Source organism: Meles meles, chromosome 12 (genome assembly GCF_922984935.1).
Source record: "Meles meles chromosome 12, mMelMel3.1 paternal haplotype, whole genome shotgun sequence".
Taxonomy (NCBI): Eukaryota; Metazoa; Chordata; class Mammalia; order Carnivora; family Mustelidae; genus Meles; species Meles meles.
In genome coordinates, this window is record NC_060077.1 from 71,967,268 (window position 1) to 71,991,265 (window position 23,998).

The window sequence follows — 23,998 nt, forward strand, 5'->3', positions numbered from 1 at the left end:
TTTAAAAGACTGAATCATGAAGAAATATAAAATTTGAAAAGACCAATAATGAGTCAGGAGATTGAATCACTAATCAAAAAATCTCCCAATAAAGAAAATCCCAGGACTACGGTGGCTTCATTGGTGAATTCTGCCAAACATTTAAAGAAGAATTAATGCCAATCCCTCCCAAAAATTGAGGAAGAGAAAACACTTCTAAATGCATTTTATGAGGCCAGCACTATCCTGCTACCAAAGCCATAAACGGACATTCAAGAAAAGGAAATTACAGGCCAATATCCCTGATGAACATCGATGCAAAAATTCTCAACAAAATACTAGTAAACCAAATTTAACAGCATTTTAAGAGGACCATACACCAAGATCAAATGGAATTTATCCCTGGGATGCAAGGGTGGTTCAATATACACAAATCAATAAACGTGATGCACATTAACAAAATAAAGGATAAAAATTGTAAGATCATGACTTTAGAGGCAGAAAAAACATCTGACAAAATTTAACATAGTTTCATGATAAAAACTCTTAACAAACTAGGTACAGAAGGAATGTGACTCAACACAGTAAGGGCCATATATGAGAAGCTCCCAGCTCACATCATGCTCAGAGGTAGAAAGTTGAAGGCTCTTCCTCAGAAATCAGGAACAAGATACGGGTGCCCATTCTTGCCTCTTTTATTCAGTACAGAGTTGGAGATCTTAACTAGAGCAGTTAGGCAAGAAAAGGAAATAGAAAGCATCTAAAATGGAAAAGAAGCAAAACTGTCTGCACATGAAAGATCTTATATATAGAAAACCCTAAAAGCTCCACCAAAAAAATAGTTAGAACTAATCAATAAATTCAGTAAAGTTGCAGGATATGAAAACAACATACAGAAATCAGTTGCATTTCTATACACAAAAAATGAACTATCTGAAAGAGAAATTAAGAAAACAATCCTATTTGGAAGAGCATCAGAAACAATAATATATTTAGGAAAATACTTAATCAAGGACGTGAAAGATTAATACACGGAAAACTGATGAAAGAAACTGAAGACACAAATAAATGGAAAGGAGTCTTTTGTTCTTGGATTGAAAGAATCAATATTGTTGTTGTTTTTTTAATACTTTATTTATTTATTTGAGAGATCAGAAGTAGGAAGAGAGGCAGGCAGGCGGTGGGGTGGTGGGGTAGCAGACTCCCGGCTGAGCAGAGAGCCCAATGCAGGACTTGATCCCAGGACCCTGAGATCCTGAGCCAAAGGTAGAGGCTTAACCCACTGAGCCACCCAGGCACCCCAAGAATCAATATTGATTTAAAATGTCCATACCATTCAGTGATCTATACAGTTAGTGCAATATCCAACCAAAATTCTAATGGAATTGGAATTCCAATGGAATTTTTCACAGAAATAGAAAAAAACAATCCTAAATTTCAGATAGAACCACAAAAGAGCCAAAGCAATCTTGATTAAAAAAAAAAAAAGAACAATGCTCGAAGCATCACACACTTGATTTCAAACTATATTCCAAAGTTATAGTAATTAAAACAATATAGTATTGGCATAAAAATAGATATATAGATCAATGAAACAAAATAAAGGACCCAGAAATAAATCTGAACATACATAGTCAACCAATCTCTTACCAGGAGGCAAAGAACACAAAATGGGGAATAATCTTTTCAATAAGTAGTATTGGAAAAACTGGATATCCACATGAAAAAGAATGAAATTGGAGTACTATATATACCACTCATAAAAGTTTACTCAAAACAGATTAAACACTTAAACATAAAACCAGAAACTATAAAACACATAGGCAAAAACAGAGAAAAATCTCTTTGACATTGGTCTTGACATTATTTTTTGGATATGATACCAAAAGGAAAGGCAACAAAAGCAAAAATAAACAAGTAGGACCCCATCAAATTAAAAAGTTCTGCACAGCAAAGAATCAAACAACAACATGGAAAAGGCAATCATGGGATAACGTAACAGATAACTATGTATCTGTTAAGGGGTTAATATAAAAAATATATAAGGAACTCATACAACTCAGTAGGCCCAAAAAATAGCATTAAAAATGAACAAAGGACCTGAATAGACATTTTCCCAGGGAAGACATACAAATGGCCCAAAAGTATGTGAAAAAGCACTCGACGTCACTAATCACCAGGGAAATGCAAATCAGTAACACAGTGAGATATTAACTCACACCTGCTAGGATGGCTATTATCAAAAAAACAAGAGATGACAATTGTTGGCCAGGATGTAGAGAAAAGGAAACCTTTGTATGCCTCTGGTGGGAATTTAAGTTGGTACAGCTGTTATGAGAAACAGAATGGAGATTCCTAAAAAAAACTAAATGTAGAACTACCATATGATCCTACAATCACACGTCTGAGCATATAGCCAAAGGAAATGGAATCGGTATCTTGTTATCCGCAATCTCATGTTCTTTCCAGCATTATTCACAATAGTCAAGATATGGAAACATTCTAAGTACCTAGTGTTATTTAAATGGATAAAGAAAATGTGTGATATATATACCATATATATACACACATCTATGTACACATAGATGTGTGTGAAATGGAATATTAGTCAATATAAAAAAGAAGGAAATCCTGCCACTTCAGACAACATGGATGAACCTGGAAGACACTATATTAAGTGGGTTAAGACAGACAAAGACTGTACTCTCACTTAAAAAAAAAAAAAAGTTGAATATATGGAGACAGAGTAGAATGGTGGTTCCCAGGGACTGAGGGTGGGAAAAATGAGGAGATGCTGGTCAAAGGACACAGACTTTCAGTTTGTGAATAAATAAGTTATGGGGATCTAACATAGAATATGGTGACTATAGACAATAACACTATATTGCATATCTAAAATTTGTTAACACATTAGGTCTGAAGCATTCTCACTACAAAACAACAGCAAACCAATTGTGTAAGACTGATGGTTCACAGACCTGTACCCTTGAAGCAAATAATACATTATATGTTAATTAAAAAAAAAAAAACTACAATAACTGAAAAGCCAGGCAGGTGACATAAATGTGCAAAGTCAGTTGGAGGCACACTGTGATTAAAACAAAACAAAACAAGGGCGCCTGGGTGGCTCAGTGTGTTAAGCCTCTGCCTTCAGCTTGAGTCATGATCACAGGGTCCTGGGATCAAGTTCCACGTTGGGCTCTCTGCTCAGCGGGGGGCCTGCTTCCCCTCTCTTTCTGCCTGCCTCTCTGCCTACGTGTGATCTCTGTCAAATAAGTAAATAATCTTTAAAAAACAAACAAAACAAAACAAAACCAGCCAACCTTCAGTGCCTGCATTATCCAATGATATGTATAATTACCAAGAGTTAGAGGCACAACTACTGTGAATACAATCTCAAGGCCATACTTTCCTATAAATTAGTATTCCTAAATCATTTTTTCATACATCAACTTCAGATTCTGTGTGCTTTTCCTGATATCATTACCTGAATTGTTGGTCTAATTTTTCAGCCACAAGATCTTGTCTCTCTTTTTCTTTCTTCTCTTTCAATAATCTGGTTTTATCTCTCATTCTATCTTTTTTCTCCTTAATTGTTTCTTCTTTCAACTGCATTTCATTTAAATACCCACTTTCTTCTGATGCTAAAAGTTCATGTAGCCTGAAAATAATTACAAAAAAATTAAAACTGTTATGCCACATGGACCATTTTACTATTTTTTATTTACTTTTATTTATTTAGTTAGCACGTGTTTTGTTGTTTTTTTTTTAAGATTTTATTTATTTGAGAGAGAGTGTGAGCACATGTGCATGGGCGTGGTGGAGGGGGCGCAAAGGGAGAAGCAGACTTTCTACTGAGCGGGGAGCTGGACCTGGTTGGAGGTAGGGGGGTGGGCTCAATCCCAGGACCCTTAGATCATGACCTGAGCCAAAGGCAGACACTTAACTGCCTGAGGTATCCAGGTGCCCCCAAAGAACATGTTTAATCATAAATTTAGCAAGGAAAAAAAATCACTGCAGTCTTCTATAAAATAAGACTAGTCCTCATTTAAAGCAACAGAAACTGATGTGCCATATTTTATTTGATTTCATACAAATTAGATAATGTACATCATCAGCAAAAGAATATGAACAGCTTTTAACTAAAGTAACAAAATATTAAACAATATATTCTTAGCTTTCTATCAAATGTGGGTTATCACAAGTGAAAATACAAACAAACAATAGCTACTGATTTGGTAAGAATATGAATATCTTGGCTATGACCCTTAATATAAAAATTCACTTGATTTTTGGTCAATCTCACATCAGGATCTTGGGAAAGTTTTATAGTCTGAAGCACCAGGTTGTGAACCTTACTTATTTCGTCTTTCTTCAGTGTTGATGATGAAACCTTGCATGGCATCCTTGATTCTTGCTTTCACAAGACTGTCCACAAACTTGCGATCATTGTGCTGGTCCCACTCAACTTTCAAGCGATCTCTCTCCTTTGACTTAATAGAAGCCAAAATAGCATGATGTTTCTGATGGCTGCGTTGGATTCTTTCCAGTTGTTGCTCAGCCCCGTGAACTTTGGGAGGCTTGGCTCTCTGAAAACAAATAATTATCACTTATAACCGATCCAAAATCAATTGCATATTTCCAAGTAATCATGACCTCCACCAATACGAAATAACATTGGTTGTACCAAAGTAATACATCCTGCTACAACTGCAGATAGCTTAAGTGCTTGAGGTTTAACATGTTTGATTCTTTGAGCCTCTCTATACATAAGATGTCATCAAATCAGTCTCAAATATTTAAGTGCCATTTAAGTAAAAGTGCATGGAATTATAAAGTTTGAGCAGGACTCTAGTGATTATTTAGTCAAACTCACAAACAGTAAGTGATTTGTCCAAGGTGCTTCCAATAGTCAGGGTGAAACTGTATAGAACAAAAATTAGAGGTCTTCTAATTCCTGACCTTCATCTTGCCCCCACATTGCTTCTCAGGAGTAGATTACACAGTTACCATCAAAATACTTTCAACTAGAAGAGGCTACTCTCTCTAAGTATCTAGGATATATATAATGAGCTGTGACAATTTAAAAAAACCCTATACTGAGAAGAAAGGCAGGGGGTTGGGAAGGGAAAAAAGGAAAAGGAAAAAGGAGAAAAAACTGATAGTAATGTTTTCTTCTTATTTTTCTTGTGCCCAGTTTAATGCAAGGGCAGTACTCCTGACATTTTGGGGTAATTCAAATTTCTAAATTTTTTTATACAAACTTGCACTAAAAAGTTGGAAACACACAATTTTGAATACATATTAACACATTTAATAAAATCATGTGAACAGTCTTTCTCAATTCTGTATTCTTAGCATTGAAGAATAATGCCTTACCACTGTTGGTTCTCGGTGTGAAGGAAGGAAAGAAGGGAAGGGAGAGAAAAGGAGGGAAGAAGGAAACATTTCTGGGTAGGCTTGATGCAATTTCTACTCCTCCTGGGGCCATCATGAAATCCACGGTCTTGAGCTTTGTATTTCAGCCAATTTTATCAAGTCAACCTTAGGTGAATAGGGAGACTCCAGGATGCTGATTTACAAGTAACAAAATTCTTAACTCATATGGCAGAAAGTCAATCTGATAATTTACACTTCTAACATTATACCAACATCACTGTCAGGATTACCAAAATACTAGTGTTAGGTCTTGGTAAAGTAGTCTCCTAGGAAAAGAAAATCAACATTTGCAGATAGCTTGATGAAAAGATTCAAGGTACACATACAGGTACTTTGAATTTTAGTTGAACAAGACAGGGCTGAGGTGGGTTGGAGACAGATGATGTCGAGGGTTATATGGTAGGTACATAATCCGTATCATAACCATTTAGAGCCTAGAGCCACTTAATTAACAAACTACTATTCTCTAATATGTATGGCATTTTATGAATGAAGATTCAATGGTAATGAAGTGGAAAAGGGTCAACACTACACCTTGTTCAGGATATACACAGGAATTCAGGTTCCCAGTAGACATATGGGCTGAGAACCAAACACCAAAGTCATCAAGAATCAACTGTCTTGAGTTGTCAGAGCAGGAACCTGGTTCTGAGGTACATTTTGACTGAAAAGGTGAATGAGGGTAAAGGGTAGTGAGAAACACCCTGAGCAGTAGCCAGGGGTCAGGAACCCCTTCAAAGCTTGGGGCATACTGTACAGGACTCTGTGGTCAGGAAAGAAGAGTCTGGAGGAGTAAAATATGAACTGGAGTTCTCTAATAACAAGGTGATACCAATCCATGCACAGTTTCAGTATTACTCAAAATCCTACTGTTTGACATGAATATAATGTAAAACAGATCCATACTTTAACATTTTCTAGTAGCTGCATTTTAGAAAGTAAAAAGAAACAGGAAGTTAATTTTAATAATGTTTTATTTAACGAATATATTCAAAATATTGTCATTTCAACATGTGACTCTAGGCACATTTCAAGTGCTCAAAAGCCATGTATGGCTAGTGGCTACCATATTGGACACTGCAACTCTAAACCATGCTAAAGGCAGGAAAACATAGGATCTAATCACTACCTTGTGTTTCCAAGGTCACTGAAGGCTCTGTCACTGTAACATGTTAAATTACAGTTTCTAATGATCGAGTTTACAGTTTATACGTCTTAAAGAACAATATTTTACGGTCTAGGTTTGATTCTGGCCTCTACCCATTACAACTATGTGATTTTAAAGAAGGTACTTAATCTCTTTGAATCTCAGTTTTCTTACCTGTCAAAATGATCAAAATAAATGTGCTCCTAAAAAACTATTTTAAGAATTAAATAACTGGGTCCCCAAGCAGCACTCACCATGTAACTGTTCCTTTACTTCACACGTTACATCATTTATTGCTTTCTCCTGGAGAAATGCTTTAGCTTCAAGTCTCATCCCTGGTGGCTTTAATTCTTCCCCCACTCCAAGTGTGATCTCTAACATCCATACTTCTTATCACACTCTGATTTCTGAGATACACAACACTGACTTTTCCCTTTTCCTCTTTATTCTTCTATATGCTCAAAGTATTCAATTGGCCTGCTTCTCTGATTCGGTGGTAATTTTTTTTTTCATGTTCTTTATTGGTTACCAACACAAGCAATGGCACTCAAACAATAGCCCAGTACCTGAGCTCTGTGTTGGGATACAGAACCCAAAGTAGATCAGTTTCTGTCCCTCATGAAACCTTGAACTCTAGAGTCTGTAGAGGCCTCCAATCTACTGATTTTCAGACCCAGAACCTACAGTCCTTGGACCCAGAAAAGAGGGAGCTGGTCTGTAAGTGGACTGAGAATTGCTATGTGTACTGTGGTGCATAATAAAACCGCATCCTTCATTATTGCTGGTATTTCTGCCATAAAATACCATCACAGACAGTATAGCACATGATTATCTACCATGTTAGCCTTTAATGGTTTTACGCATGAACAAACTATTTCTGCAATTAGAGAATAAGCAACAGGAAGGCAGGGATCAGACTTTTAATGAAAAATAAACCTCTCAGAGTCAGTTTTTACCTCCATATCTCCTGAAGTGCTGTGGATACAGCAGGGGCTCAAATAATATCTCTAATTGTCTAATTACACATGAAGGTTTTCTAGCCTATAGAAACTAGCTTGTAGGAACAAAGGTATCTAGGTGCATAAACCAAGTGTCTGGGGTTCTGAGCAAGACCCATCACAAATTCTGCAGCATACAGCATTCTCCTGGCCTCCTACCACCACCCCAGCCTTAGAGGCAAACAACCACCCTATTGCCAGGCCTGCAGGGACACTTCTGTTACAGCTGAGTTGGCACAGGAAGGGCAGTGTAACTGCTCACAACCCCTCACAGCCCAATCCTCCTTCCTCATACATTTTCCCTGGAATGCAGGACCAGCCCAAGATCATACAGCTGAATCACCAGCAGCCCAGACCCGATATCCTGCCCTGCCGGGACCCAGCACCCTTTTTGTGACAGCCATGCCACATCACAAGGGGACAGACTTCTTTGGGAGTCTTGGAGACTGAAAACTCTCAGTATCCCAAGGGGTGATTCTACAGATACAAAATCTAAACATAACTGCTGCTAGGTGGGGGTGGGGGGAGTGGAAGGCGGGGGGGGGGGGGGGGGGTTGAGCAACAGAGTACAGGAACTAAGTGAATGGCCTTATCTTTCCTTCTTTCAAAATTCAACCCACTGCACAAGACACCTACTCCCCTTGAGAGAGCCACCGCTGGGGCCAGGTTGGGCTCTGCTAGGCCCGGAGTGCTGGGAGATGCAGAAAGCAGTAGGGTCCCACACACACATCCCGTGCTTACCACAATCACCACTTTGGGAGTGGGGCCCTTAACCTCCCGCTGTACGATGCCAAATCGCTGGCTGTACATTTTCGAGTCCCTCGGGATGGGGGCGGCGTCCGCCGTGGTATCCCAACGGCAAAGACCTACGGGACCTGCTTCCGCAGTGCAGAGGTCTGGTTGCCATGGTGCGCCCAGCAGGGTGAGGGGCAGGTGGGAGGGGCCGAAGTCGGTCCCGTCACCATGGTGACCATAGACGCTAGTGCTCCCAACTTCCTCCCGGAGCCGAGGAGCTGAGTCTGCGCAGTCCTCACCCCGCCCTTCGCCATGCCTCCAGCGACTTCGCTCCCTTCCTCTAGGGTTCATCAGAATAGCAGAAATAAGCCTCCTTAACCCGAAGTGAAAGTGAAGATCTAATTACATACCAGTTGACTTTGCTATTTATATCCTATAATCAGCCTAAAAGCATGAGAAAAGTTAGTGGATATTCTGTGGGAAGGTTAAATTTTGTGGGCATCTCTAGGTAAATCTTGATGATAATATATAACCATCACAGGACAACCACCTTACATTTGTGTAGTTCTTTACGGTAATTTGCAAGGCATTTTCACACATAAAACCTTTGGGCCTCACAAATATCTTAGAGCGTTGATGGAACAGCAGGTATTTTCATCTTCCTGCTAAGACAAGGCCTAGAGAGCCTGTCTTGTCAGCCCACCCAAACCAGTAATGATAAATTGGTTAGTAATAAGATCTTCCTATTGCACTGGGCAGAAACCAGAGCTGACTCGGGGCACCCCAGGATGTGGGACAAATCAGATGGGCTAAGAGGGCAATGGCATGACCTGGCTGGGCAAAATAAAGAACAAGAGTCTGAGGTACTGTTCACAGTAAACCAGGGTCAGGGCATGGATGGGAAGAGCAGGAATTGAGGCCCTAAGAATCCGTATCTGAGGAGGGGAACAAGCAACACAGCTATGGGAACTTAGAAAAAGCCTTAGGCACAGGTGGAGCCAGGACTGTACTTCTGGTCAAAAGTAAGGTGGTAGTAACTAAACGCCAGTTAAGAATGACGCTTTGGTACTCTCCCTCTCAAGTGCAGCGAGCAGCACAGAACACTAGACCACAGAAAAAAACCAGAACCTAGTCAGTCACTGACATCTAACAATAACCAAAGTACAACTACTGTGTATACCATCGTAAGGCCGCAATTTACTGTAAATTAGCGTTCCTTAATCATTTGTAATCCACCCACTTCGGATTTTGTATGCGGTACGTTTCTAGATTTGGATTCCATTTCCTGAAATGCTGGTTCAGCTTTTCAGCCACAAAATAATGTCTCTTTTTCTTTTTATAATCTCTTTTAATAATTCTCATTTTGTCTTTTTTTTTTTTTTTTTTTTCTCCTATAATGCTTCTTCTTTCAATTGCAGTTCGGTAAAATACTCATTTTCATTAACTGCTAAGAGTTTACGTAGCCTGAAACAAACAAAAAAGAAAGAAATTAGAGGTCGTCTCGGTTCCCTGGGCAGAGTCCTGAGGGTCAGTTCCTTGTCTTCGTGTCCCACGGGCGAGTGGCCCACCAGTTGGTCTGGGTGGAACCACCCCTCACACCACACCCTTGGGAAAGAAGGGAGGCAATGAAAAGGCCCTCAGTCAGGCGCTGGGTTTGGGAAAAGCAGCAGAGATAAAAGAGAGCGCGACGGACACCCCCAGAGGTCGCACAGCCCGTAGGATCCTGTCGAAATGAGTTCTGCGACGGGGAAGCCGACCCCTGGTGACACTTTGCTGTCCTCAAACGTCCCAGCGTCGGTTGAGAGCTCGTCCTGCTGCACCCTCCCCTGGGCGCATCCCATTAACTCCGGTCGGTTTTGCCCATTTCTACCACTAGTGAAGAATCGGCTTTCTTCCCAGCCTGGCCAAGGATTGTTGTCTCGGCTGGGCGGAGGCCACGCCCCCGGGCCGCCCTGGCCAGGGGAGAGGGGCTGCGTCTTCCCAGAGCGGTGGTGGGATGACCGCGGCCCCGGCGCCCCCTGGCGGGCCTATTAAGAGGGTGGAGGGGCGGGAACCGGACCAGCAGTGAGCCTCCACCTTCAGCCAAGCCCCAAGGCCTAGAGAAGTGGTTGGCCCAAGGTCCTTCGACAGAACCTGACCTTGATCTTGCCACCCACCATCCCACTTTCTCAGAGTCAACACTGTTACATCAAGACACTCCCCAAAGAAACACTAAATATATGAAACAGTAAACGGGACAATAAAAATCATTTTAAAATAATTTTAAAATAGAACAGCTCAGAGATAGAAACTATTTATATTATTTTCAATTCCTATTGTGCCCCAAGGTTCACGCAAGGGCTTTCCTCCCGACAGTTTCCTGAATTCTATATTTTCACCATTAAATTCCATGATAAAGTTGGATATCCATTCACCATTTGTAATACATACTTATGTTATTTAATAAAATTGCATGGACTGTATCTTTTTCATTCCTGTATCCCAGTATCAAGTACAGTGCCTACCATGGGCCAGGTTCTCATTACTTGAATGAATGACACAAAAATAGCTGAGACCAGCCAGTTTTTTTCTGGGTGGGCTTGACAGTATTTCTGTACTTGCTGGGGTCACCATGAAATCCATGGTCTTCAGGTTTGCATTTCCAGCAACGTAGCTTTATCAAGTTATCCTCAGGTGAGCAGTGAGACCCTTGGGAGCTGATTCATGGCAGGGTGGCTTTGTAATGTGTCACCTTGACTAGGCTACGTTTCCCAGAACTCCCTTCCCTGTATGCTTCCGGTTAGGATGGGCCACAAGAGACAGTTTGCATGGTAACTGGAGGACAGAAGTGAAGCAGCAGCATACTGTTTTTACACTCGGAAGGTTGGTGCAGGCGCACCAGGCACTGTTGCAGTTCACACATGTTGTCACTTATCTGCTGGCTCACCTCGTTGGTGTGGGGCAGCAGTCAGGCCTGCAGCCAGGCCTGCAGCTGCTCCACTTTCCCTGGGATCTTCCTTCTGCTTCTCTAATTCCTGGGCCAGAGGAGTATTTAACTCTGTGATGAAGGGCACCAGCTTCTTCTGCAGGACACCCACATTATCGCAGTTGGAGATGGTGAGACACTGACATGGGTTCTAGGCCATCCTCGCCGGTTCCAGCTCTTGCTCGTGCACGCCAAAGTGTCCTCGGTCTCCCACACTTTACATCCATCTTCCCTTCCCGATTGCCTGCCCTGCAGACTTCAAGCTCCAGCATTAGATGCAAAGACAACAGCCTTAGAGACTGTTTAATCAGCTCCCACTACTGTATAAGCTCATATCCCTATTAAGTCCCTTAAAATATACATATATATAATATATATATATATACATACACACACATATATATACATATATATATAATATTTACATTAGTGGTACTGCTTTTCTGATTGTATTGTGACTCTCACTGTTATCAGACTCTTACAAGTCTGAATGCCAATCAAATTTCATTTTAGACATTACAAAACTAGGGTTAGGTGCCGGGGTCCTGGGAAGAACAAAACAATACCAGAAAAGTAGCCAGTCTTGTCTCTGGCTCAAGAAGGTAAAGCAAAGGAAGGGGCAAAGAAATGTAGCAGAAAGAGTTAACAGCAGGGAAATGTCTAATCTACATCTGAATTATCTAAAGCTGCAGGGCTGGGACTAGAATAACGCAGGGGAGATACAAAGGCTACAAAATTTAGGGAGGCATGCACCCTGTCATAGCCCTATAATGCTGGCTATGTAATGAAGGACAGGTCTAAACTTTTTGGCACTTTATGAAGAACTGGGAACTGAGGCAGGACTGAGTCAAGACTGGCCCTTATGCAGGACTTGAGGCAGGAACTCGGACCCCTCATAGAGAGGGACCAAGGACAAACCAAGCACAAAAGTCATCAAGGGACAGGGGAGGCAAGCTATAAGCAAAGATGAGCCAGTCTGGCAGCTTTACTTCTGAAGACTGTTTTGGCTGAGGAGAATGAGGACAACAAGCAAAATGGACAGTGAACCCTGGAGAAGGATGTTCGTTAGTGTCTGAGGAATATTATGCAACACCCATGGCCTCAGAAGAACCCAGTCTCTTGAATGCATGGGTGCTGTGAAAAGGTGACCAAATCCACGCAGCCTTGGCACTCCCTAAACCATGCTAGAGGCAGCAGTGTAAACAATTTGTTGTGTTTAGGGTAATCCACCTTGTTTTCAAGGTCACTGGAAACTTCTGTTACTATAATATTACACATTATCGGATATAGGATTACAGTTTACAGTTTTGTGGCTTAAAGAACAAGGTTTTTACAACCTGGGTTTTTTTTTCCTAGGCATACTGATACTAGCTGTCTGTCGGACACTGGACAAGTTATTTAATTTCTTTGAGTCTTTTTTCCCATATGCAAAAATGGGCAAAAATCATTGTTTCCCTAAAACGATGGGAGGACTAAATAGATCAGTAGGAAGAACTAACCAAATAGTTCCTTTCCTCATTTTTTCACATTATGATTTTCCAATGCTGTCTCTCTGAGGAAATGGAAATGTTCAGAAACACTGCCAGGTCTCATCCAGAAGCCACTGAAAAATTATTCACGAAGATGGCTTGTACAGGCTGTTTTGTGGCGGCTTTTACAGCCCCTCTCCACCCCAGATCTCCCACCACAGCTTATCACAGTCAAGCTCCTGGGATTTGCACCAGTTGGAGCAAATGCAACAACTTTCTTTTTCTTCCTTTCCTGCTTACTTCCTCTTTAAGCTCATTGTACTGAATAGGCCTGCTTCTCTGGTTTGGTGGTAGGTTTTTCCAGTTCCTACTGAATCCTACAAAAGCCCCTCCGTCTACGGTCCAGCCTCTGAGTAGATCAGTTTTCTCTCATAAAGCCAGTCTGTAAATATCACCTTGAATCCTACAGTCTGCAGAAGCCTCCAGTCTACTGCTTTCTAGCTCCAGGTTTTTTAAGGTCCTTGGACCTAGAGAAGAGGGAGCAGGTCTGTATGTTGAATGAAGTTCGCTCTTTGCAATATGGAGCATTATAAAACCATTTCCTAGTATTCTGTACATACCACCCATTTCCCCATAATTATCCCTTCTCTCTCTTCTCACTTTTAAAATACTCCATTACAAACGAGATAGCATCATTACCTTCTCCATTAACATGTACTGATTTCACACAAAGGGAAACTGTTTCCTCACTTAGATGGTAAGTTCCCTGAAGGCAGGAATCCGTTTATCTCCTGAAGGATAAGCCTTCCAGGGTCACTGTATTCACCACTGTAGCTCTCACACTGCAGTGCACCCAGCAGGTACTCAGTCAGTACCTCTGTAATTGCCCAAGGCAGATGAAGGAGTTTCTGGCCTGCAGAAACTAGTTTGTGGGAATAAAGGAATCCAGGTGCCTAGGCTAACAGTTTGTTGCCTTTGTCTGGGGCTGTATGGTACAGCCTGTGACCATCTTGCAAGAGGTAGCATTCCCTTGTCTTCTTCCTGCCAGCCCTGTCCTCAGGGGCAGTTATCCTTCATTCTATTGCCAGGCCTGCAGGGACAGTTCTTTGGAGCAGCTAAAATTATATTAATAACCTCAACAGGCTCAGGAAAGGCTCAAGAAACACAACCCAACCCCATCCACAAAGGATGTTCTAGGAGGTGAAAGACAGCCCGAGATTGAGCAGTTGCACGTGGCCCCAGATCAGAGCTATCTCAGGGCCCAGACCTGCCCACCCACCACTGTCCAGCCCACCTGTCAACTCCAGAGGCCTTCAAGACCCCAAATGAAGATTCTCTGAATAAAAATTTATGTATTAAACCTGTCCCCTTCTGGATTTCCTAAGGAAGATACGGATCAGGCTTTTATATTTTCCCTTCAAATCTCATTGCAGGGCATTAAGTCCTCACCCTCCACTGATCCCTGTCCCTCCACCCCCACCCCCCAACATACACACACCCAAGGAAAACCCTGACCTCAACCTCAGGAGAAATCTCTAGGGACCTGCACATAACCCCTCACTGATCATAATCAACACAGTGATACGAGCCTTTACCTCCCACTGCACCACACCAAATTACTGACTCTACTTTTAAAACTCAGGGCCCACATCTGACCAGCACCGACCCCATACCATCCCTCACTGTGCGGGGCACACCTTGGCAACCAGACCGCTGTGTCCCGGAGGCGGGTTCCACCCAGGCTGAAAATCTCCGTGATCTGGGGAAGAATTAATATCATGGGTCATCATGGCCAATGGGGCTAAAGCAGGGTCAAGGCAGGGTTAAGTGTCCCCCAGCACTGACCACGGGTGTGCCAGCCCCTCCTGCCTCCTCCTCTGGGGCCAAGTCGGAGGCGGAGTCATCCTTGCTCTCTTCCTCCTTGTCCTCCTCAGGGTCCAATGGCTCTTGCTTCACAGGTGGCAGGCCTGCATCTACTGCCTGGGAGAGGTGGGAAACAGGCATCAGTCAGAAGGGCAGGCCTGGCTAAGGCAAGAGTCTCTTACCAACCAACCTGTCAGTGTGCTGACAAATCTCACTTCCAACGCACTTCAGCCCAGAAAACTCATCTCTCAACCTACAAACCTTTCCCCTTCCTCAGAGAATTCCTTTTTTCTGTTAGCTGGACAGCGAAGCAGGCAAAGTTAGTTGCCTGGGGAAGGTGGGGCATGTGTCAGACAGGTAGGGAAACTTTATGGTGAGGCTGCGGTCAGCACATCTATTGCTCTGCTCAAAAAACCACCACCATTCTGCTTACAGACCACCCATCACTGACCCCCACCTTGCTGGGGCAGCCAGACAGCAATACAGGAGAAGTCAGGATGGCTGTGCCCGGTGTCCAGTCTTCCTGGGCATCCACCTTCTCTTGCTTCACCTGGGGTAAGGCCACAACCCAACTCAGGCCTGGGCACTGGGCCTCCTGTGTGAAGGAGGATTGCGGCAGACTTGGTCCCAGCTTCCTGGCACAAGGCTGGATAGGGCTGGGGAGGGCAGGGTAAGATGGGACCCTCACCTGCAACAGGGCTTCTGTGGAAGCTGTAGCAGGGCCAGGCACCTGCACAGGACTGCTTGCACCTTCCCGTAAGAACACAAGGTCAGTGCCAGGTGGGGGTAGCACAAAGCCACTGCCCGTTTCCTGTTTCATTGGAGTTTGGGCACGGCCTGATCTGACTGTGGGTGTGGTCAAGGTCTTCAGTATCTGGCCCAGACGGGGCCGTCGAGTAGAGCCAGGTCTCTTTCGACGAGAATACGGTGGAGGCGGCCCTGCTCCATCCTCAGATCCTGCCCAGACACTAGGCAGCAGCCGCTTCTGAATAAAGACAGGGTGTTACGGCCATGTGGCACGGTGACCAACTCCAATATCCACCACCCTGCCCTGATCAATGTGCCTGTTAATCCCAATGAGTTCTAGCACAGAACCTGCTTACCCAGGAGGCCCTCACCATTGAGTCTGCTGGTCTCCTGTTAGCAATGCCAGCGCCACTCAGATTCTTCATTTGCCTCAGCACAATGTTTGCTAATCTTTGGCTGAACCTATTGCCCTGCCCACTCCTCTGAAGATGCACAGCACATATGGCCTGTCCCACCCACCTACCAGCCCTTTCCCACTACTCCCAGGCACTGGGCGCCCTGGATCAACTTGTCCCACCCACCTGACCCTTCCTGACCCACCCACCATGGCAAACTGCAGGCATTGGCGCCAACGACACTTCTGGCGCTTCTGATTGCTGCCCCCAAATTTCGGCTTGTCACAGCAGAAGTCGCAGCGACCACAGTCCATCCGGCGTAGGCAAGCTGCACAGGCCCCACACTTACGGTTCTGCCGACGGTTCGTGTACGGCTGCTGGGGGACAGGCAAAAAGAGGATGCTATTACAGGCACTATTCCAATGCTGCTCCTTTACCAGCCTCATCAGAGGGAACCAGCTGTGCAATGGTCTTGGTCACACCTCGGCACCTGCTAGTCCAACACCAGGCACTATCACTGTAGTGGACAGTGCCCAATACCATCAGAATTGTGGCTGCTCCAATGCCTATCCATCATGTCATCTGCTAGACCAGTGGCTATCAAGGTCTTCGGCCCCCACCTCAAGCAGAATTTTGCTGAGCCTCCATTGTGACCCTCCACTGTACCTGCTGAATCTGCTCAACCTATGTGAACTCCCTTCACTATGCCAACTTTTCCTCTATTAGCCCCACTAGAGCACGGGTTCACCTGACATTAGCTACTGCTGCTGCACCTGTCGATCCCATGTTGGCCCCTCCCCCATTGTCTGCTTACCCCATACTAGTACCCATTGCTGTGTCTTGCTGTTTCCCTATTAGGCCCATTGCAGCAGCTGCTTCTTTGGGCTTAACCAAGTACCCTGGGAGGGTCTAGGTTTGTCCAAGTAGGGTAGGACTCACTAGCTCGTCCTCGTCTACACAGTAATAGATGAATTCGGCAGGTGGCGAGGGGGCCAGGGCTCTGGGGTGCTGCAGAGGCAAATGGGCTGGGGTCAGGGCAGGTACTGGATAAGATTAGGGTTGTGCCTTCCCCCGGCCCACCAGGGCCTCACCAGCTCTGGGGACTCTGGAGGCTGTGATGGGGGAACTGGAGGCAGTGGCTGGGTTCGTGGGGGGCGCCGCCGGGCAGCCATCTTGGAGTCACAGCCTCCTCTGCGGCGGCTACGTTTACCCTGGGAGAAAGCCAGAAGAGTAGTTTAGGCTTGATGGCACCAGGCAGATACGGGATCCCAACCCTCATGCCCACCCCCAAGAGAAGTGCAGAAAGCATGCATGGGACAGGCAGGCAGAGTGTGGGGTGCAGCACTCACAGCAGGGGGAGCCACAGCTAGGGGAGGGCGTCGTTGACATCGCTGATGGTGGCGACGGAGACGGTGGGCAAGGTGCTGGCAGATAGGGGCAAGTAGGTGGGACCAGGGAGTTGAGCATGGGGTGAGGGAGAAAAGAAGACATGAGGTGGGCAAGACTGGGAGGAAGCAGCAGCAGCAGCAGCAACTTTAACAGCAGATGAGTTCTGCCCCGGCCCTGACCCCAACAGCGCCAGCCCCTCCAGCCTAACTCACCCGTAAACAGCGCCGCTGGACACACCTCCATTGGCGCCTGAGACCGGGGCGGGGAGGGCGAAGGCAAACTCGACAACGGCCACAGTCCTCTCGGGTCTGACAGCCCCTGCACACTCCACACCCTCGGCTCTGTTGGGGGGATGGGAGGGAGCACAAGCATGATGCATAGGGCCAGAGCTATGAGAGCCAGGGGCTAGGGTAAGCCTTTGGCCCACCCCACCTGCCCAGCTCACCCTTTCCACAATCCGGAGGCACCGTCTCCGCTCACACTTGCAGAACAGCCCCGAGGCCACATCATGGGGCAACTGCAGAAGGCATGTGGAGCAGGCCCCGCAGTCCTCGGTTACCCGGCAGGCTGCGCACTCCCCGCAGCCCACACGCTGCCAGGAATGGGTGGGGCGAGGTCATAGGCCCAGCCAGAGTAGCTCCAGGTGCGCTGCCCCTTACATGTCTATTATTAGCCCCCACAGTAGTCTACCACTTGCCTCATGACTGTACCTGACAACTGTTGATTAGCGGCCATCAGAGGCTATCCCCAATGTCTACCGGTGCCCTGTTAACCTCATCGCTGAAAGTGCTGACACCCCATCATCCCATTACTGTCTGCTGATGGTAGCTAGCTCCCTACAAAATGACTCTGACACACTGTGAATCCATCACCATTCCTTTAAACCCTCCACAAGCCCCCATCACATCCTGCTCCCACCACACAATTGTGAGGAGGAGGCAGGTCGTGCTTACCTTAAACATCCTTTGCTCCCGGTTGAAAGCAATTCTCTGTGCTGCAGAGGGAAAAGGAGAAGTGGGCAAGAAGCATCAGATATCTACCCTCACGCACTGCTGCTCCCCTGACGTCCACCATTCAACCTCCAGCCTGACAGTGGTGTCCTAACCTGACATCAGACCTGCTTCACTTCTGTGTCCCAGGGCCTGGGGGCCACTCACCTCTGCAGTCCTTGCATAATGTCTTGAGCCGCTGTCTTCGGGTACCATCCCCTGAGAAGCTGATTCCACAGTTCTCACAGCACCTGGGATGGGAAACATGGGTATGGGGCTCTAAGTGCACCCTCAACCGCAACCCTCACCCTCTTGGCTCACTTTAGGTCAACACTCACCCAGGAGCAGGCAGTGAAGCTGGGGCTGTGTCAGCATCAGCCTTGGTCTCATCTCCTGGGGCCTCCTTCCTGACCTCACCCTTCTGGGGTCCAACCTGACGTTTCCGAGTCTTGGCTGGCCGTGAAGGCTTCTTCCGCTTCCTGCTAGGGACAGGTAAGGACTGGGGCTGCAGATGAGAGGAAAAGAAGGAAGAGATCAGCGGGTGGGTGTTAGGTGGTTCAGTCATCCCTGCTGGGTACCCCACACTGTGTAGTACCTTGGGGGCTGGATAACACAGAATGCCTTGTTTGAAGTCGAAGAGGGTGAGGTCACACGCAGGGCCCAGGTATCGGGTCAGCTCAACTTTGCTTCGGATCCTGTCTCCTGTGGGGCTAAGGATGGGCCAGGATGAGTTGGTACCTGGGTGAAGTCATGGCCACTCCACCCACACAACCCTCCCACTAGGCTGGTGAACAGGCCTGTAGGGCTGGCAGGGGATACAGGAGGTAGCTTGGGATTGGCATGTAAACCCTGACCAGGTCGTACCCCAACTAAGCCTGCAAAGCAGAAATATAAGATGTGTACAAATAGCCGCACATATGCATATATAAGTAAATAATATAAACGTAGATATGTATTTATGTCATATGTTACTACTTATAGTCTAAACAGACAGAAATACCAATCCCAATCTGTTAAGTAATGTGTAAGTATGTTAATATTACATACTAAATATGTAAAAAAACAAAAAAGATAAACACCTGCTTAAAAACACACACACAAATAAACAAGCACATAAATATATGTGCACTTAGAGCCCCACACCCATGTTTCCCATCCCAGGTGCTGTGAGAACTGTGGAATCATGTAATGCATGTATAAACATACAAACGCAACTACATACAAAACAAAATAGGAATAAGCAATACTGAAAGAGAATACTCCACGGGTCTCCAGCATTTTTGCATGTCTTGTAAGAGAGGCACTGATAGTCCTTTGTTATGAACTATCTCTTCAAGGATGTTTGTACAGCAAACAGCCTTGGAAGATAAGAGATAAGTTTTCCTTCCAGAGCAGAGGGAAGGCATCCTTACTATCCTAACATAAAAGACTAGATTCCTGAAGCTCAAGTAGTTCCTTTCCTACAACCCAATGCACGGGCAGGTGCTAGATAGCCCTCTTCAGGTCATGATGTGGGAACTGGCATTTGGGGAACTGACAGGAAAATAAAGACATTCTGAATACTGCTGTTACTGTGAGTAATAAACTATCTTTCATCTCTGACCCAGGAGTGTCGTATATCCTACACGCATCCACAAAATTGTGACATACTTGTTATCTTGCCCCAATTAGGACAAAACCTCTAGTCTTTTATGGTTCTTGATGACAACACTTAAAATATAAATTATGACAGTTTCACATGTGTTATATGTGGATAAACGTACAACTAAGTATGAACAAACAATTATATTTATGATTTTACTATATTCCTCCAAGAAAACAGCAACTTAGATACCCAAAAAGTTCAGGAAGAGTGAACTTCAGGAAGTTCAGGAAGAGTAAATTCAATAACTGCATCACTAATAGATCCTGAAACACCTTAGATCCTTAAATGCAAATAGCACACAAACATGTATATTCATGTATTAATGGCCGATTGTCATTCGTGGTATGTTGTATAAAGTCACATTAAACACTGAATTAGTGAACATAGAACCTCTCTGGTCCTAGGGAAACTACAGGTTAGCTTCCTGTGAGCCTCAGATGATCAATGTGTAACCTCATTTTATGTATAGCCTTTGAATGATTTAAAGCCAGGAGCTTTGGAGTATTGTTATATAGGTACTTTTACCAAGGCCCTTGTAAAACAAGCCAGCCTTGTCAGTACTAAAAGCCTGGTCTTCTACGTGACACATTTCCCATATAACACTTAACAGGTATTTTAAAAATTCCTCTCCAAACTCTTGATCTGCAGACCTACTTTGTATGCAAATTTAACATTTTTTACAATGTATCATCTTCTGAAAAATATAAGCCAGTCAGCACTAAGATAGATTCGACATTTTCCTAAACAATGGTAACACAACCATCAACGTCCTTGGCTTTCAGCCTCTCACGATGCCCACTACACTTTATTTTACTGATCATCGCTTCTCAGCCTTTTGGCTAAGATCAAGTGCACTTTATTTTACTGATCATATTACGGATCTTTAGGGCTTAGCCCTTTTCCCACCTTTTCCTTAGGTTCAGCGTACTTTAGCATTTTCCAGAAATTGAAGTTGGACAAATTGGAAAATTTCCTTCTCTTTTTCTAGATGTACCACATTTTTGATTCATTGACATTGCACTCACTCCTAACAGCACTACAACTCACACCTGAAATGTATTTAATGTGTATTTTCTCCTTGCAGCACATCACGTTTTTCTCCTTGTAGCCCATCAGACTTCTTACACTTAGAATACTAGATAGCAACTTCAGCACTATGCTGAGGGCCATTCATTCTAAATACTAAAATCACCAATAAAAAGCACAAAAATGTGAAAAACACGGCATTAAGTGGACCATGAAAAGGACACATGATTACGGTAAAAGAACTGAAATAAGAAAGTCACATTCAACCTCAGCTGGGTGTGCGTGCAACTTAAGTGCAACTTAAATTTTTTGCTGTTCTGTGCATGTCTATGAAAGACCATGAAAGCACAAGGAATAGCAACTTTAAGAATACAAATTCTAGCAAGCAAACACATTAGCAAATATGAAATACACAAGTAATAAGAATGAACTATATATGCGTAATTTTAATCCACCCATAAAATTAAACACATGCCCTGATTTTACCTTGCTCAACTAGACTCAGCCTTACCCATGACCCTGTCCCAACCCACCCAGTACCTCTGGTAATAGGTGTCTGAGCGTCCACAGGTGGCACCTGATTTTCGAAAGACCTCACGGCGTTTCCAGCCGGGGCCCAAGGCTGGGCACTCCAGCCAGTCCTCAGCCATGGAAGCCACGGGAAGGAGCAGCGGCCTGCAATGTGGACGGAGCAATGAGGAAAACCAATGCACTAGGAGAGGACGTGTTGTACCCTAGTCCCCCAAACTGCTAGTATGCTTGTCCAAGACCTGGTACCTCCCACAGCCAACTGGCGAATACAAGAGAAAATCTCCTTTCCCAACTCATTCTTCCCTGTCCTGAGCCCAGAAGCTTGTCATTCCTCCCCCTTCCTGACCTGGAAGCCCAATCTTCAACTTAAGGGTCCCAATCTTCAACCCAAAGATCCTCATTCCTTACTTCATGTCCTGATTCCCACTTCCTCCCTATCCTCAGCCTGAGAAACCATCACTTCTCCCCTCTGCCAGCTTAAGAACCTCTTTCCTCCCAGGAGACACTGTCTTTAACCTACTGGTCTCTACGCCTCCCCTTTGTCACCCTGAAACCTCCGTACACCCCATTCCCTGAACTGAGAGGCCCTATTCCTCCCATCAGCAGCCCAAGAGGCCCCCATTCTGCTCATCCTCAGACCAGGGTCCCAGTACTCTATCTACCTCAGTGTTCTGACCTCCCATTCACTTCCATCATTGACCCAGGAGTCCTCAATTTCTCTTTCAGTCTTTTAATCCTCCCATTCCTTCCCTTTCTGATGACCTCTTACCATGCTACCTCAGTGCTACTGCCTCAGTTTCCTCTGTGTCCTTGCCAGAGAGCCCCCAGCTTCTCCATCTCTATACCCTGAACAGCCCCTCACTCCTGTTCCTCAGTCTGAAAGCCTCCTCCCTTATTTTCCCTGTCAGTGCTCTGAGACACAAGTCTTCACCAATATCAGTCCCCAAACCTTATTCCTCTCGTCTTCAGCTACAAAGTTTCTTCATTCCTTCCCTTCAGTGTCTCTTATTCTCCATTCCCCTCATCACCCTGAAATACCCTGCTTTCCCCCCCTCAGCATTCTAAACCCACCCCTAAACCCTCCCCGTTTTTGTCCCAAGATCATGCCATCCCTAACTCAGCATTCGGAACCCCTATTCCTTCTCTTCTCCACAGGAGTCCCCGCCACTCCTTTTCAGCCTCCTAATGGCCCCATTTCTTCCCGTCATCAACCTGAGACCCCTCTTCATTTCTCCCTCTCAGCGTTCTGAGCCCCCATTTCTCTCCTTAACTTGAGAGGCACCAAGATCTCCCCTCGGGGTTCGGATCCTTCCCCAACCCTCTCCATCCTCGTCCAGACTCCCAACGCGTCCACCTGTCAGCGCTCTGAGCCCCAATACTCCCCGTCCTCAGGCAAAACCTTCCCATTCTTCCCCTTCAGTATTCCGACGCCGCCATTCCTCCCACTCAGCGGCCTGAGGGCCCTTCATTCCTCTCCGTCAGGGTTCTGAGCCTCAATTCTTCCCCATCCTACGCCTGAGTGCTCTCCATTTCCACCCCCACAACTGTCTCACCAGCTCGGCACCAGGCCGGTAGCTTCCGCCGCTCTAGGTCCGCGGACCCATGGCGAGGGTCCCGCCTGTGACTCCCGCCTTGCCCTGCTCTTCTTCCTCCTCCGCAGACGCTTCCTCTGAAGCGGTAGCTGTCGCTGCCGCGGCCGTTCGTTGCTCCCGGAACCGGAAACCCGCTGCCCGCCTCTAGGGCCCCGCCCCCGGCACGACGCCTGCGCTCTAATGCCCCTCCGGCATTTGCCCTTAGTGGGGAGGACCCCCGCGCCTGCGTGCTCAGTCCCACAGCAGCGCGCGCCTCTTGCTCGGGACCTACTGCGCTTGCACCCTGAAGTCCAAGTACGGCTCGCACCCCTATCGGAGACTTGCAGCGCAGGAACGCCTCTCTTCCCCAACCGGGGCTCTCCCCGCTCCGCCCACCTGGCTTGCGCCTGCGCTCTCCCAACCTAAGGGGGCGTGGAAGGTTGGGGTTGGCCCTACGTTCTTCCCGGGGCGGTCTTCACCGGCGGTTACCGGGAGGGAGGGGTGCCCAAGGCTGAGGTTGTGTCGGAGGCTGTGCCATGCGGTTCCCCGAACATCTCCCCCAGGACTATTGCGTCCCGCTCTCTCCTCTCCGCCGAACAGTTGCAGGAGCGCGCGGAGACCAGTCCAGCCGCACGCTAACCCCAGTACTTTCCACGGGAACTGGAGAAGGGGGCGGTGCCGCGCTGCAGGTAAACAGAAGGGCCGGGCAACGGAGACCGGCGGGTCTCGTCCTGGAAAGGCTGTGCTGTGGGGGATCACTAGCCCCGACGACAGGGCGGGACGGGGTTCCCGGACTTCTGTTACACCCGTGTCGCAAAAGAGGGGTTTGAGGGAGAACGAGACCTTGTGTCTGTCATCTAATACATTTCTAGTCTGGAGGGTGTCGATGCTGACACAGGGGCGGTAAGTCAACCACAATACTGAATTAGTGCCAACTGTACACCCACTGTTTCAAGATGAAATGCTGAGAATGTAAGCCACTGGGCCCTCCTTCGGCAAGGCATATCCCACCGCCCAAGGGGGGTTCCTGCAGAACAGAGAGTAGGTGCCAACTGTGTACTTAAAGCTGTATACTGCAACCTCTTCTGAATACCGGTGTGTGCCACAGCT

The 23,998-nt window shown here is 45.8% G+C and overlaps 1 protein-coding gene across 27 annotated transcripts in view; it reads right to left on the reverse strand.

The window, feature by feature from the left end:
* Positions 1-23,243, reverse strand: part of MBD1 (methyl-CpG binding domain protein 1) — a 50,293-nt gene extending 27,050 nt beyond the window's left edge. The window contains exons 1-18 of one of the 27 annotated variants that reach the window (XM_046024194.1): positions 22,871-23,240; positions 21,327-21,461; positions 18,711-18,825; positions 18,454-18,620; positions 18,284-18,366; positions 18,080-18,120; positions 17,572-17,718; positions 17,339-17,467; positions 16,829-16,948; positions 16,677-16,745; positions 15,947-16,114; positions 15,284-15,580; positions 15,053-15,145; positions 14,578-14,712; positions 14,430-14,491; positions 8,305-8,638; positions 4,339-4,568; positions 3,467-3,640 (exon numbers count right to left, since the gene is read on the reverse strand). In XM_046024194.1, coding sequence (XP_045880150.1) covers positions 3,467-3,640; positions 4,339-4,568; positions 8,305-8,638; positions 14,430-14,491; positions 14,578-14,712; positions 15,053-15,145; positions 15,284-15,580; positions 15,947-16,114; positions 16,677-16,745; positions 16,829-16,948; positions 17,339-17,467; positions 17,572-17,718; positions 18,080-18,120; positions 18,284-18,366; positions 18,454-18,620; positions 18,711-18,825; positions 21,327-21,436 — 2,474 coding nt within the window. In that variant the 5' untranslated portion in view covers positions 21,437-21,461; positions 22,871-23,240. Of the gene's footprint in view, positions 1-3,466; positions 3,641-4,338; positions 4,569-8,304; positions 8,639-9,637; positions 9,763-10,544; positions 13,260-14,429; positions 14,492-14,577; positions 14,713-15,052; positions 15,191-15,283; positions 15,581-15,946; positions 16,115-16,676; positions 16,746-16,828; positions 16,949-17,338; positions 17,468-17,571; positions 17,719-18,079; positions 18,121-18,283; positions 18,367-18,453; positions 18,621-18,710; positions 18,826-21,326; positions 21,462-22,870 lie in introns of those variants that run through there. The other 26 variants (XM_046024192.1, XM_046024191.1, XM_046024201.1 and 23 more) reach the window with 26 other exon arrangements.
* Between the last annotated feature and the right edge of the window lie 755 nt (positions 23,244-23,998).